This window comes from Anabrus simplex, chromosome 10 (assembly GCF_040414725.1).
Source record: "Anabrus simplex isolate iqAnaSimp1 chromosome 10, ASM4041472v1, whole genome shotgun sequence".
Lineage (NCBI taxonomy): Eukaryota > Metazoa > Arthropoda > Insecta > Orthoptera > Tettigoniidae > Anabrus > Anabrus simplex.
In genome coordinates, this window is record NC_090274.1 from 71,337,621 (window position 1) to 71,353,606 (window position 15,986).

The following is a 15,986-nucleotide window of genomic DNA, read 5'->3' on the forward strand; positions in this document are numbered from 1 at the left end:
ACTATGAGAGTAATAAAGAACTATATCATCAGCATAAAAGAGAATGCGAGTTTTTTGGGTAACCAATTGTTCAAGATTACTCATATACAGGGCGAAAAGCAGACCACTTAAAATGTCTCCCTGAGGAACACCGACAGATGACAGACGACAAGGAAGAGAAGAATAAGCGGATTTAAGTGAAAGTTTCCGATACGTAAACAAATTACGCAAGATGTGGAGAAAATGAGCAGGAAAACCTTTCTGTGCAAGATTAGTCCAGAGAAGATGATGTGGTATGGAGTCAAAAGCTCCTCGTATGTCCAAAAAAATAGCAATAAGACAATCCTTACGAATTTGCTCTAATAAAATATCGATAAGTAAAATGTTAATAGCATCTTGAGCACAACGACCTTTAAAGTAGGCGAATTGATATTTGGGAACCAAATTATAATATTCAAGAGACCACAGGATTCGTTGAAGGAGAATTTTTAAAAACATCTTGCGGATACACGAACCAAGGACAATCCCTCGAAAGCCGTTAGCATCAGTTTGAAGTTGACCAGGTTTGGGGATAGGCACTAAAAAAAATCATTCCAAGAGGTAGGAACAGAAGTAGTGAGAAGGATATTATTATAGAGAGCTAATAAAGCTTGTTTAGCACGTAGAGGGAGAATCCGGAGCATATCATATGATATATAATCAGGGCCCGGAGACGAACTCTTTGCATTACACAAGGTGGCCTCAAGTTCAGAAAGGTGTATAGGTTGGAGTAATACAGAAAAGCGGGAAGAGCATGGAGACAGGGGGATAGTAAAGTCGGGCACGGCATAATCAGGAGTGAGGGAGTTGAGAAAGATAGATAAAATCTGTGGAGGGGCGACAGAGGGTGGAATGTATTGAGAAGCTCGGGTAAGGGAACGAATTGCACTCCATAAGTGAGAAGACGAAGTATGAGCGTTTAGGGAGGAAATAAAGGATCGCCATGCAGCACGGCGTTTAGAAAGAAAAACTCGTCTAGTATAAGCAATATGGTGTTTAAGATGGAAATAATGGTGGGGGGCTAATGTTTTCCTATATATCCGGAATAAGCGTCGTCGTTTAAGAACCAGTTTATGGCACTCTGAGTCCCACCATCGTAAAAAGGAATAGGGGCGAGCAGAGTGGAAAGAAATAGGTTTATAGGGACGAAAACAATCGAGATAATCTTGTATAAATTGAAAGAGAGTAGAAAAGGACAAAATATTATCCGAAATAAGCTCAATACGATGGGTAACATAAGAAATAAAAGATACTCTATCAAAGTGACGGAGGGAGCGAACATTACTGATACATGTAGGAGCAGAAGAAGAACTAGGAAACCTACCAAGACCATACGTAAGAATAATAGAATGTGTATCAGTAAGACGGTGCCAAGTTACAATCGAAGCCATTGCAGGACGACATAATGATAAATCCACAGCACTGGGAGGAGAGCCGGGGGGAGTGAGGCGCGTGGGAGAACCATCGTTTAAAATGACAAAGTCATGCAATTGGGAGTCAGTGACGAAATAAGAACCCAGGGAAGTATCACTACGGCTTCCCCACATAGAATGATGAAGATTGAAGTCCCCTAAGAGGAGAAGCTCGTTATGAGAAGAAAATTGCTGCAAGAATCGACACCATTGAATGTGAGAAATAGAAAGATCTGGAGGGCAATAAAGGTTAATAATGGAAAGGCGATTATATGAGATACCAATAACAAATGTATGGGGGTAGACAATACGAGATGTGAAGACGTTGATAGGATAAACTATGGTGAATAAATAAAGCAACACCGCCGTAACCAACACCATCACAGCGTTCAACATTAAAGCCATTTAAATAAAACTCAGAGGATGGGGAAAACCAAGTCTCCTGTAATGCTATAATGAATGGGGAAATTTCATTTATCAAAAATTGTAACTCATACCGTTGAGAAGGAATACTCCTAGCATTCCACTGCAGGATACGTAGCATCTAAAGAGAACATAGTGTGCACACAGTCACGAAGCTTATAAAGTGTATGAGCGACATGTGGCTGGTCCCCTAATAATTGAATAAGTTGTAGAAATAGTTGATGAATACCACTTTGGAGATACGCCTTTTGGCGTAGTACAGGGGAACTAGATGATTGAGAAGGAGCCGAAGGTAAACACTGAGAATTACGGGACGTAGACGGAATCGTGGACGATGAAGATGAGGTGGATGGAAAGACCGAGGTATGTGAAGACACTGGAGTGGGTCGGATGAGATTAAGATACCCAGACTTATCGAAACCAGGTGTTGGAATGGGACAGGGTTCTTTCATAACCACCTGAGTAAATTTACGTTTCCTCGGGGTTTCCACAGGTGAAGTGGAACTAGTAGAAGGAAGAGGTGGAAAAAGATGGGTATTATTGGACATGTCAAATTGGGTCGAGGGTATTCTAGCAGACGCCTCGGAAAAGGATAGATTTTCTGTACACATAAGCTTTTTAAGGGCAGTTTGCTGTTGATGAGTAGGGCAGTTTGATGAGCCAGTATAATGTTCCTGATGACAGTGAACACAGCGGCGAATATTTTCCTGACACTCGGATGTAAGGTGATGTAACGCGCAATGCCCACATCGGGGTGACTTAGCCTGACAGTTTTTAATCGTGTGTCCATATCGCTGACATTTTGAACAGATAATCGGGGAAAATATGAAAGGGTAAACCTCTAAATGCACTTGAAACAAAGAGACATATTGAGGAAGAGTCTGAGAGCGAAAAACAATCTTAACCGTTCCAGTAGGAACGTAGTTCACTCCACTGGGCTCCACAACCTTACGGTTAAGCCGCTTGAGCGATTTGATCCGAACATCAGATTTGAGGTATTTAAGAATGTCAGAATCAGACAGATTCTTTTCCACACCGCGTATAAGTCCAACACGAAAGATATTGGAACTGGGAATATATGCTTTTAATGAGTGAGTTGCAAGTATTGAATGACGTAGAAAGGAATTAGCTTGGATCGCGGAACTAAATTCCACCAATAATCTATTTCGTCCTTTGGGCGTTATACCTTTCACAAAAATATCATTATCGTAAAACAAGCGCCCAAGCGCCATGGGATGTAGCCCACCAATATTTTTCGACTTAGTTGATTCAACAAATACAATAAATGGACCAAAATGAGCCTGTTGATAAACCTCCAATTCTTCAGGAGGTGGGGGAGGTGGAGGAGGCGGCTGAGCGGCATTAGACTGTTGAGGTTGTAAAGGCTGCTGTAATGAATTCATATTTGAAGTGAGATTAATCAAATCGGTTTGCATCGGCACTGTTTCTTCACGACCAACATTGGCATTAGATGAGGGATCCGGTGCCTCATCTCCGCCACTATCAGTATCCATCACCAAAGCGTACACAGACACACACTCGCCAAACGGTCACACACTACTTGTCACCGCAGGCAAACACCAGACTGCAACCAAAGAACGATCCACACCGTACGAGACACACGAACGGACTGCCTACGGTAAAGGAATGTTGGGGACAGCAAAAACACTCAATCTCTGAGCCAAGGCACTTAACCGGTTACGATTAAAATACCTCAACCGCGCCAGGAATCGTACCCGGTACATCAACGCTGACAACCGAGAGAAGAAATAATCATAGGAAAAGTTCGACGGTTAAAATAATTTATTCTGGGCCAAATACACCTTTTATGTACAAGCGAGTTAGCTGTGTGGTTCGGATCACAAACTGTGAACTTCGATTCCGGAGATTCTGGGTTCGAATCCCACCATTGGCAGCCCTGAAAATGGTTTTCCGTGGTTTCCCATTTTCTTACCACGTTGTGCCTTAATTAAAACCTGGCTAGACTAAATTCCTTATTATTATTAATAGTGTAGATTTATTTATTTCAGTTGAACGTCTCGAAATTAACATATTATTTCTCGTCCTGCAATATCCGACCTATTCACGTTGCACCAGCTGTGTGTACATATTGCCTTGTAACTATAACGACGTACAGCTACTCTGGCATTAAGCAAAGTAGAATTTCCCTGAAATAATTCTACTATGAAGTAGTACATCTTTCAATTTGACATTCCTTGTTAATGTATCGACTACCGCGAGGTTGCGAGTGACATTTCGTCGACTTGCACTCCCTCCCCCTAAGCTCAAGACCAAAGAGGATAGAATAGACAGCATGGCAGAACTCTACTAGCACGTGTTTTATGGTTATTGTGGTCCTGCTGCTGATGCGACGGATGGGTTTTCGGCATTAAATAAGCACAGTTTGAAGTTATCAGGTGTACACGATGCCGAAATCCAAACGTGATAAGAAAAGTAAGTTACGCATTATTTCTTATTAAATGTAATTTAAAGATGTAGTAAGTTAGAAATGTCAACTCGTATTTGTTCTTAATTATTTTTTGTTTATACCTTTCTTTTAATTGTTTAATTAGACGAGGGCATACGCTGTTATTTAATGTATGTGTGTGTGAAATTCCAGTTGTTTGTATCTATGGCGAAATGTCCCACGCTAGCACGTGGATGATGTTATTTAATGTGTGTATCAGGACACCGAAGGTAAATGATCTGAATGGGTGATTCAGCTAGGTAGAACGTATATCCTTAGTTAACTATCAAGATGCTTATTTTTTAATTCGATTATTGATGGATCTTGTCTATATAACAGTATATTGGTGCCCAGCGTGCACTCGTGCCTAGTGTGAATTTTTGAAATAATTATATGGCTGTGGATTTCTGGAAAGAAAACCCGGCGGTTGCTAGGAATTTTACGTTAATAGCTCGCTCCCAATTCCAATGCTGTTACGAGCAATTTAAGGGCACGGAACATTAAGCCCTATTGTGTACAGGGTTATTTTATTATTATGGGCATTTTCTGTATCCAGAGTCGTCCGTACAGAAGATTTTTCCAAATAGTTAAGGTACTGGAAATATGATGGAGACATTTTGAGTAGGTCAAGAACCGTAGTTTTCCATACTATTTGTGTACATGTGACTGTTATATTGGATCCAAAGGTGTACGAATTCTGGTTCCGGCTTTTCCCCCAAGCAACTCTACGACAAGTAGAGCTGCTTAGCTTTCACGTTACCAAAGTAAGAGTGCATACATACACGCATACTGAGCATACAAACTATAGCGATCAAACCGGGGTTCCCTGAAGCCTGCTGAGTTTCGGAGGATCCATTTGATTGCTGGACTTGGCACTGTGTGTTTGTTTAGATATATGTTAAGTGCAGCTCAGTTGTTAGTGGTTGCAAGTAGCAGGAAAATTAATAAACCATAATGGAAGTTGAGGTGTCGATAATACGTAGTGAATGTACGCTAGTCCTGGAAGAGGGCTCAATTTCAGCACAGGAAAATTTTCATGTTTCTTCCAATGGAATTTTTGTAAAAAGCTACTCAACACTCCTTCAGAAACTTCCAAGTATCCCAGAGCCCATATGCAAATTTGTCCAAAACTTAAAATCTACAAATATCTTAAAAGAGAATAAGAACTTGGTGGCTGAAAAGTGCATGGAATGTGTACCAAGGACTTGAGACATTGAGGGCATTCAAAGTGCACAGTAAAATGTTTCACAATATCTGGTTTGGTATCTGATCTCAGGCAGTGCACAGTACAAATATATAGTGTGTTAACGTGTTCAGCATTCTACAACTTCCCAGAAAGTGGTGGAAGTATTCGCAGTGAGTTGGAAGATCGTTTGAAAGCTCTGGGTGTTTGACATGAAAATACTTGCAATATTACATTTGTAAAATACCATGAAAACAATATTGCTAAGGCTCTCGGCGTGTCGTGCCCACTATGGCAAACTAGCAAAAGTGACAAACTAGGGTACCTGTAGTTCTGAAGTTGTGGTCTAGATTTTCTTATTTATATAATGTCCACCCTCTGACAAAGTCTCACATCTGCAGCTCGTTCTGTATGGCTATCACATAAAACCAGTCATTAAATATAAACATTGTTTTGAGTAATCAAAACTTCTTTCAGCTGTCCTAATTTTTTGACAGTTTGCTAGAGGGGGAACAATATACAAACATCTTCCATTTCATGCGTCGTTATTAAATACGGTCTTAAAAAGCATGTTCGGAGTGAACTGTCTTTGAAAGAAAAAATTTCCTAATGTATCGGCTCTTGTACATTTAGTCAAATCTCTGGTTGAATATTTTAAGAGAAGAGGTCTGCTAGTGAGATTTAATTCATATTTAAAACTGAATGTTAGCATTCTGTGGAACAGTTATGAGCTGTTGCAGTCAGTTCACTCCATGATAGATGCTATGGAAACTGTTTCAGAGAATGAAGGCCCCTCTGTTAAAATACTAGGTTATGTTCAGGATAGTACGTGCCAGCTTATAGTGCTTCTTCAGTCATTTAAGGAAGCCTTAAGTTACTCATCATGAGAATGAAGAGGAATGGACCTTAGTGCTATGTTTTGTAGTACAGTAGAAAGTAAGCCAAGTTGCCTGCAGCCTGCCCACGTTGAGTTGAGTTGAGCTTGACCTGGACAGCAGCCTACTCGTACTGTTGGTTGTGTACGACTATACCAGACTTAACTAAAGTTGGCGTATGACAGGTAAGGTTGGAGGGAGGAGCATTGCACGTGCCATTTCGCGATGTTGCCACATTCGAGCATTCCTTTCTACATTCTCTTACCCCTCGCTTCCGGCTCACTTGTTCCCTCCTTCATTCTGACCGCTGTGACATGAACTGGTCTTTCTTCACATTCTTGTTTTCCACTTTAATGGGAGTGATCGCAAATGGGACAAATTTTGCTGTGACTGTAAATGACTTGGTCTCATGTTGCATTAGTTTTAACAGGGACCGGCCTGATAAGCTCAGACAGTAGATCGCTGGCCTTCTGATTCCAACTTAGCAGGTTCGATCTGGCTCAGTCTGGTGGTATTTGAAAGTGCTACAGGACGTAAAATCAATAACATTATTATTCTTTAACAGGGGTGCTACCTGTAGCCTGACAAATCCTTCAACGTCCCCTTTGTCCCATAGTTTGTCTCTGTTCACCTTATTGGCATAAGTATAGGACTAAAACAATTAAGAAAAAGCGAGTTCAAGGGGAAAAGGCTGCACAAGAAGGACGGGGTTTCATAAATCGTGTACTCTTTTCCACAGCACCTAGCGGTAGAGTACGTGGCGTGTTTCATCGTACTCGAAATATAAATTAAAATACAATGATTGTTCATTCGTACGTAAATAGTATTTAAAATACAATTAGAAATTTACTAACGGCCACAAAATAGAAATAGAATGCCACTCACACTGAACTGCTTGTAATAAGATCTAACTCACAAGTGAAGTGAGAGGTTTGGCAACTCCCAGCAAGACAAGCTGCCCAGAAGTTTTATCTCCATGGCAACCATACCGCCACTCCCTTTATCCTGCCCCGGCAGACAGAAAACGGACCTCCCTCTAAAAAATGTCATACGCCAACTTTAGTTATTACTAGTATAGCTTGTTTTCCTGTCTACCAATCCAGACGTATAGTCTTGGCACTAGTTGGCAGCCTTTTGTATATGTACTGTGACAGTATGAAAGCAGTGCCATGAGGGATCTTTAACCTCTTTTTTTTTTTTTTTTTTCCAAAACTAGGTAATAAAATTTTACCAAAATTGATAACACATGCCTTTGATAGTTTCCATTTTAAACGGATTAATGAGAAGGGACTGAATTACATGTGGGCAGTAGCAAAGCCTGGAGGTAGACAGGATAAGCTGAGCTTTTCCTAAAATGTTTTGAAGAAAGGCAAGGACAGTAAAACCGATGGGTGTCTCATCTTAAGGATCACACGAGCATGTGAACATCGTGGTCAGTGTTCTCCCCCAGAAATTTTCATTAGCCGGATGCTAGGGATCAGTAGCCAGGTGGGGAATACTACATAAAAATGAATGATAAAACTGCAACTTATTCCCCTTAGGGAATTAAAAATAACTGGGAAATTGAACTATTTTAGTATTATCATAAACAAGACATAAGATCATTTGGAACTTCTAGTATCCTACTGCTCGTTCATAATCATGTAACACTGGGGCTCACCATTCGCTTGCTGTTGAGTGGCATACGGGTTTGTGACATCCCCGCGGAATAGAGTGCTCGCATGTGATTCCATGCCAATTCAGATACCGCTCGCTCATGACCTTACGTGATAGTCAAGCTATACATTCCCAATCCGATGTAATGGATGCAATTATGCTTGACAGTAATGAAGATTTATCATTTAAATTAAAGGTTTTACAGTATTTATATTTTTATTTGGAGTACCCAGGCTCATATGTATTAATGTTATGTAACTACCACATATCTGGCTTATGTTAGCCGGGCGGTCTGTATATACAGCAGGGCTCATTAAAAAGGTCCTAGAGAGAACACTGGTGGTAGTTCCTAAATTCTTGAAATTTACATGATATTGCATGATAACAAGACTTCTGGGTACGGTACATTGAGAACGCATTTACGAAGTCCTAGGTGCAGATTCACTTTGTTTTGATTTGAATCACGCACCACGCCAGCCAATTATAACCCTGTTTTGAATTACAAACTTCGGCTATTGCGTAGCTAGAGCTTGAAGAAGTAATGCTGTCGGTATGGCGAATATGATCACAGTTTACTGTGTGATCGCGGCAGTGCCTGCTCGATATGCATCCGATGGCTGCTTCATATCGGGTTTTTTAAATCTGTCGGCTCTGTGTGAACACCCAAAGATTTTAAGCACACAACGCCACAGGTAAAACCTGTAGAACAGAATCCCTAAGGACTGGGAAAAAGCAGTTTCCACTTAATGAACATGTGATATTCTCTATTTATTCAGACTGGACACTTGAAAATATGTCGCACATTAAAATGATAACTTTTCTTACCAGTATTGTACATTCTCCAGCAGTCAAATAGTTTCCTGAATTGCACTGGTCTTATTCTTGATTACGGTACCTGAATTTAAAATTATACTCAGAAATTACACAGAGCCTATCCAAATAATTGTGTTGTACTGCAAATTCCTGTAATTCCTTTAAACTTATGGCAGCATCTTGATAAGCCTTCAATTTGCAATCTCGTTTTTTCTACGAACATATCATCTTTCTTCCCCACCTCCTTTTCGCGTAGTGAGAACTACTGAACTGCTTGTAATGATTTTCACGATAGCTATTGCTAAACAATCTGCTTGGAGGATTGGAATTTTTCTGTTTAAGGGCATAGTTCCACTTAATCTACAGCAGTTTGCATTACATTTTACGCCAAAATTAAGGGACCGGGATAATTTTTCGTCAAGGGCAGGTTTCTGCTTCATAGAGGCTCTGTTTAAGACAGGTTTTACTGTATCTTATTGTCATTTAATATTTACTAAAAGCTGCACACACGATTCTCTGTAACCTAGCAAGTAAACTGTGTTTTGTTCTCTCAAACTTGTCAGGGTATGCCAATTTGGTCGTCAACTTAGGAGTGTGGAGTGGGGCTGCCTGACTTCATTGCTTTCCCCAGAGAGTTATTGTTCTCCAGAAAGAAAAGTAATTCTGTATAATGTTATCCAAACCCTCAGTTTGCTGCCTTTTTTCCTACTGTAGTCCTGCATGTGGTTTAGATCAGTGGTGGTATTCAAACTTTTTGGTTGATGTACCCCCAAAATCCAATTGTTTTACTTTTGTACCCCAAAATAAGAGTATATAGCAATTATACCAACAAAAAAAATTTTTTTAGTTAGTTGTTAGTCACTGTCAGCAGCCCTGAATATGGTTTTCCATGGTTGTTAAAACTGCAGCCCTGGAGACAAGATTTTTCTAACGTTACAAATGGAAATTAATTAAATCTTACTTGGAATGCATCTCAGAGGAGAGATGTGTTCATAGCGATATCCAGGAACCCACCATCCCGCCCCAAGAACTAGATTTACTTTTATAACCTAATGAATATTACACACCATTTTCATTGCTGAAGTAGCTACTTGTATAACTATTGGCCAACGTAAAGTGGCATGTGATCTCATTCACGTCAATTATGATAATCATAATCCATTACCAACCGCAACACAATAAAAGCGCCCCTTTGCTTGTCCCTATATCACAGGTCTTGTCCAGATCCTATCCTAACTGTCCGCACGGCAAGAACCAGTCCAGGTCAATGGTGTAACAATAATCATCAATCACCACCACCTATCGAAGCACCACTCGCTCGTTAGCTCCTAAGTAGAGAGGTTAACAGCATTGAGTACTGCTTGACAACATCCTTCCCGAGAAGGCCGTGAAAATCTTGTCTCCAGGGCTAAAGTATTGATCCTTGGTTTCCCATTTTCACTCCAGGCAAATGCTGAAGGTGTACACCGCTTCCTTCCCACTCCTAGCCCTTTCCCATCCCATCTTCGCCATAAGACCTATCTGTGTCGGTGCGAGGTAAAACAACTTGTAAGGAAAGAACAGCCTATCTATTGGTTGATGGTTTGTGAAAATTTGGAGATTGTTCTTGTCATTCTGTGTTTTCATGTTTGTCCTTGTGTCCTCTTTGTTGCTTCTTCTTCTCACACTGACCTGCCAGATTGTGAATATTAAACTATTCAAGCTCTTTAGGTGTTTCAATTGTGAAATTGCCAGCACTTGGCAGTGGGTACCTTTCTAAGACACCGGCAGCTGTAGTTCATTTCTTATGAGTTTCGGCTTGACGTTTGAGCGCTGCCTTTTGGCGGAGGCTAAGTGAATTAATAAACAGCCAATCGTAGGCAACTGATTGCTCCGATAGAGTGCGTTAGACTCTAGTTCCGGTTTTCAGTGTTGTCGATCTGTTTACTCTAACCACGTGCTATCAGCTCTGTGTTGTATTATGCTCAGTTCTTTCCACAGTTTGTCAAGTTCGCTCAGTCATTCTTGACAAAGCACCAACACTAGCGGCTAGAAATAATGAGTTAATTGAGTGGTTGAAGGAACACAACATTTCGGTTCGCGATGACATGAGGAAGTGGGGGATCTCGTGCATCTTGTGAAACTAAACACCCCTGTACCCAGTTTTCGTGGTGGATGAAATAGCCAGGAGGCATGGGCATAACATTGTTCGCCTTTCACCATACCATTGTCATTTTAATGCCATAGAACTGATTTGGGCCCAAGTGAAGGAATATGTAGCTTGAAATAACCAACTCTTCAAAGCTTTGGAAGTTGAAAGACTTCTTTGGGATATCGTAGGCCATGTAAGTGGAGATTGTGAGAGACAATCCGAGATGAGTGAATTTTTGGATGGGGAAAGTATCACAGATGATTATGTTGAAGACTTTATTATCTCATTGCGGTCAAGCGAGAGTGAAACTTCAACAGACGATGACAATGCCGATGGTGACTCAGAAATGAGTGGTGTATTCCCTTTGTAGAACTTTTCCTTCCCTAGGAGAAATTGAGTTGATTAGCAACACGAGCTCTTCTAGATGGGGAGTAGAAATTTCATTTCATTTTCTCGCGTTTTATCTGCTTGAGCATTGTTCTATTTTTATCTTATGGCCTTATCCTACATATGTTATGTGTTATTGTTAATCTTATGCGAGTTATGCATGTTGTTATAAAGAATAATTGATTCTCGATGTATATTCAAGTACACTAGAGTCCCGTTAATCCGAACCCCGTAAATCCAAAAGTCCGGTTAATCCAAACTGAAATAATCAATTTTTAAAAAAAGTTCTCCTTATTGAAATGAAAAAAACATTATGGAATGAAGATTTACTTGCATTTGATTAGTCATATTTCATTAGAATAACTTAATGTAAACATAATTACACATCATAAACCATCAATCACTGGTCGTTTATCTTTACAAAGTCTGTTAGTTTATTTTGCCGTAGTGATTAGAACCTACTTGAAGATGCATTGTTAAACCAGCGTCTCATAAACATCACATCAGTGGGCGTAGCAGCGGAGTGTTGCTCGTCATAGCATATGGCAAATTCTAAGGCGGCCGCGGCAACTGAATGTAACACTAGTTGTTCATTGTGGTCTTCTTCATCGTCACTCTGTTCCTTAACTCCAGATTCTGTCTCCACCATAGCTACAATTTCTTGGTCTCTTTGTAATTGATGACAGTCAGCTTCCATCCACTCGCTAATGTCATTTGATCCTGGCGCAGTCCGGGGGTATTTGAAGGTGCTCAAATACGTCAGCCTCGTGTAATTATATTTACTGGCACATAAAAGAACTCCTGCGGGAGAAAATCTCGGCACCTAGGCGTCTCCGGAAACCGTAAAAGTAGTTAGCGAGACGTAAAAACAATAACATTATTATTAGAAAATATTTTCCAGTTAATCCGAAAATTTCATAATCCGAACAGACTCCGGTCCCAATTAGTTCGGATTAACGAGACTGTACTGTATACGTATTTCCACTCTTATTGTGAGTCATGAATCAACTGTTTGTTCTTGTAACAATTTGGTACCATTGTCTCTCTCTTCCGGTTAACTATCAAGTCAAAACTCATAGAAACGGAACTATAGTGCGCCAGGGACACCACTGCGCACTTCCTTCGTAGGACAGTGTATACTGAGGGAGATATATACATCCACTTTCATAAAACCCTGCCTTCAGCTTTTAATTTTGTGTAAAAACATTTGCAGTGGAGAGAATTAAATACAGTAATGGTTCCCGTGCATTATTGAAAGTTTCATAATGTTCACTAAGTGGGATGGAGTGGGAGGCAGCGCAGGTGCTCATAACTGTCGGAAAATAGAAATGACATTATTTACCAGAATCTATAAACTTGACCATATTAATGGCCTATGGCATTCAAATCAAGTAATTGGGTTTTGGTAAATATTTTTTTAGTGAAGAAGAGAATTGTGTTTTTTTGAAACATGTATTGAAATATGTATTAAATAGTTTTTGTTTTTTGTTTTTTTTTGTATTGACAAGGTGGATCATGTCTCCTGCTTTTAGTGTAGTGTTGTCATTATTCACCAGGTTGGCAGGTTAACACTTTAAAGGCACTGACTAAATATTTAGCCACATAAGTTTTCCCTGAGTGGGATTTACACACACACTCTCTCTCTCTCTCTCTCTCTCTCTCTCTCTCTCATGTTCATAAAAACCAGAACACCTTGAAAGACTTCAGACAGGAAGTTCATATTCACAGGACATGTGCATTAGTATTTTCTGAAGAAATGATTAGCATTTGAACCATGTCTGCCCTCAGGTCCAAGGTCCACATCGATAACTCAGCGCATCACCACCGACTGGTAAAATGTGCCTGCTGCTCTTGTTGTTGCTATAAACCGAAGGTAATGGATCAGTGTGACTTGCGCAAACGTGTAGGAGTGTGCAAGAACTGTACTGTCAAATGAGAGTTTGAAAGAGGGCACGTTAATGGCATGAGAGAACGTGATGCATCCATCTGGGAAATTGCTGCTCGTGTGGGAAGAAGTGTGTCGGCAGTGCAACGGGTGTATACAGAATGGGGCTCCGGTAAAGAAGTAGGGGACTGGAAATATTAATAATATTGCATTTGAAAATTACTCGCATGTGTGCAGGACTCCATTTTGAATATTATTAGGTCCTAAAATGTTGCATTCATAGTGATTTTGTGGGTAATATTGGCAATAATTGCACATAAGAAGTATGAGGATGTATTCATGATAGCCATCTTTGTTTCCAGAGATGTTATGGTATAGACTGGTTACTTTGACTTTTTCAGCAAAGCATAGTACTTACGAAGGTGAGGAAAGCATGGAAGTTAAAACAATAAAGCATGGAAGTTGCAATGCAGAGATGTTGTCCTCATGACAGAGTTTGGCCTGGATTTTGCAAAGATAGGTTACAACTACTAAATTTTTTTTTTTTTTTTCTTGCCATGCTGGCAGTATGCGCCGCGGTGATAGTTAAGAGCCTCTCGAAGGGAGTGTGGCCCCCTTGTGTTCTCATGACCTAGGTCTGGATTTTGCAAAGATAGGTTACAGTACTAAATTATACCTTTTCTTGCCATGCTGGCAGTATGCGCCGCGGCGATAGTTAAGAGCCTCTGAACATGGGGCCACTGTTCTAATGACAGAGCTTGGCTTGAATTTGTAAAGATAAATTAGAGCTACTAAATTAGAGTTGTAACATCCATGCTGTGCATTGTAACTTCCATGCTTTGCTCACGTATGTGAAATTTCGTGCTTTGCTGTAAAGTCAAAGTAACCAGTCTATACTATAACATCTCTGGAAACAAAGATGGCTATCATAAATATATCCTCATACTTCTTATGTGCAATTATTACCAATATTACCCACAAAATCACTATGAATGCAACATTTCGGGACCTAATAATATTGAAAATGGAGTCCTGCACATGTGAGTAATTTTCAGTGCAATATTATTATTATTTTTTTTGCTAGGGGCTTTACGTCGCGCCGACACAGATAGGTCTTATGGCGACGATGGGATAGGAAAGGCCTAGGAGTTGGAAGGAAGCGGCCGTGGCCTTAATTAAGGTACAGCCCCAGCATTTGCCTGGTGTGAAAATGGGAAACCACGGAAAACCATTTTCAGGGCTGCCGATAGTGGGATTCGAACCTACTATCTCCCGGATGCAAGCTCACAGCCGCGCGCCTCTACGCGCATGGCCAACTCGCCCGGTATTATTATTATTATTATTATTATTATTATTTCCAGTCCCCTACTTCTTTCCCACTGCCACAGAATGGTTCACAGAAGGCCGTAGAACACGACGGGATGGGTCTGGTCGCGCGCACACACACACACACCGAGAAGATTGACACCTCATTCTAATGGCATTGCTGGACAGATCTGAGTCGTCCTCAGCTCTGTTGATAACTTAACCATAAATGGTATTTTATATTATCCTGTATTGACTTGTCTGAATCTATTAAAAAAACTATTATCATTTAATTTTGAGTCCACCTTTTCAATACATCTTATAATGATAGAAAATTATTTTAACATACATGTTTTGGGAAAATCATCCATTCCCTTTGTCAGCGATGTCAGTTCAAGGCACAACAGTGTAACACATCGTACACTATCAGGAGTGACAGTCCGTCACCGTTTATTATGGTCTGGGTTACTGGCATGTCGTCCGCTTCTCTGCCTACCTTTGACTAATGTGCATGAACATGCTAAACTGAAATGGTGTATGGAACGCCATCACTGGGAACAGGAATGGCAACAGATAGTGTTTTCGGACAAATTCAGGTTCTGTTTGTATAAAATTGATGGCCACATTTTGGTTTGCTGCAGACAGGGGGAGAGGCATCACACTGACTGCATTCGCACAAGACATACAGCGCCAACTCAAGGCCTTATGGCGTGGGATGCTATTGGGTACAACCACAAATCACAGTTGGTGCGTGTCCAGGACACTGTGGCTAGTCTGAACTACGTTAATGAAATCCTGCGACCCGTAGCCATACCCTTTCTGCACGACACCCCAGACGCCATATTTCAGCATGACAATGCGCGACCACATATTGCTGCACAAACACGTGACTTGTTGTCACAGGATGTCAGAATGTTGACCTGGCCCGCCCGATCACTGGACTTGTTGCCAATCGAAAATGTGTGGGCTGTGGTGAAACGATGGGTGCGGTGCTGTGACCCAATGCCAACCACCAAAGAGGAACTGTGGGACCAGGTGAATGCAGCATGGTTGGCTATACCCCAGTATGCCATTTGCGCCTTATACGCGTCAATGTCAATGCCGATGCCATCACGCATAGAACTACTGAGCAACAGGACACACTGAACCTAGGTGACTGAAATGCTAATTGTTTCTGCAGAAAATACTAATGAACATGTCCTGTGAATGTGAACTTCCTTCTCTAGTCTTTCAAGGTGTTCTGTTTTTAATGAACGCGCGCGCGCGCGTGTGTGTGTGCGTGCGCGTGTGCGCGTGCTCTGTTTGTAGCAGAGGTAACTGTTGGATGTAATTTGATTTGATATTTTTTCATAAAACCCTTTCAAACAAACTTGAAAATATTTAGGCACTGCTCATAATTGTGCTGACGGGCTGGTGGCTACATATGTGCAC

General features: G+C 40.8%; 1 protein-coding gene across 1 annotated transcript in view; it reads left to right on the forward strand.

Moving 5' to 3' along the window:
• Positions 1–4,112: 4,112 nt before the first annotated feature.
• RpLP0-like (ribosomal protein LP0-like) overlaps positions 4,113–15,986 on the forward strand; it is a 49,954-nt gene continuing 38,080 nt past the window's right edge. The window contains exon 1 of the mRNA XM_067154347.2: positions 4,113–4,307. Coding sequence (XP_067010448.1) covers positions 4,280–4,307 — 28 coding nt within the window. The 5' untranslated portion in view covers positions 4,113–4,279. The remainder of the gene's footprint in view (positions 4,308–15,986) is intronic.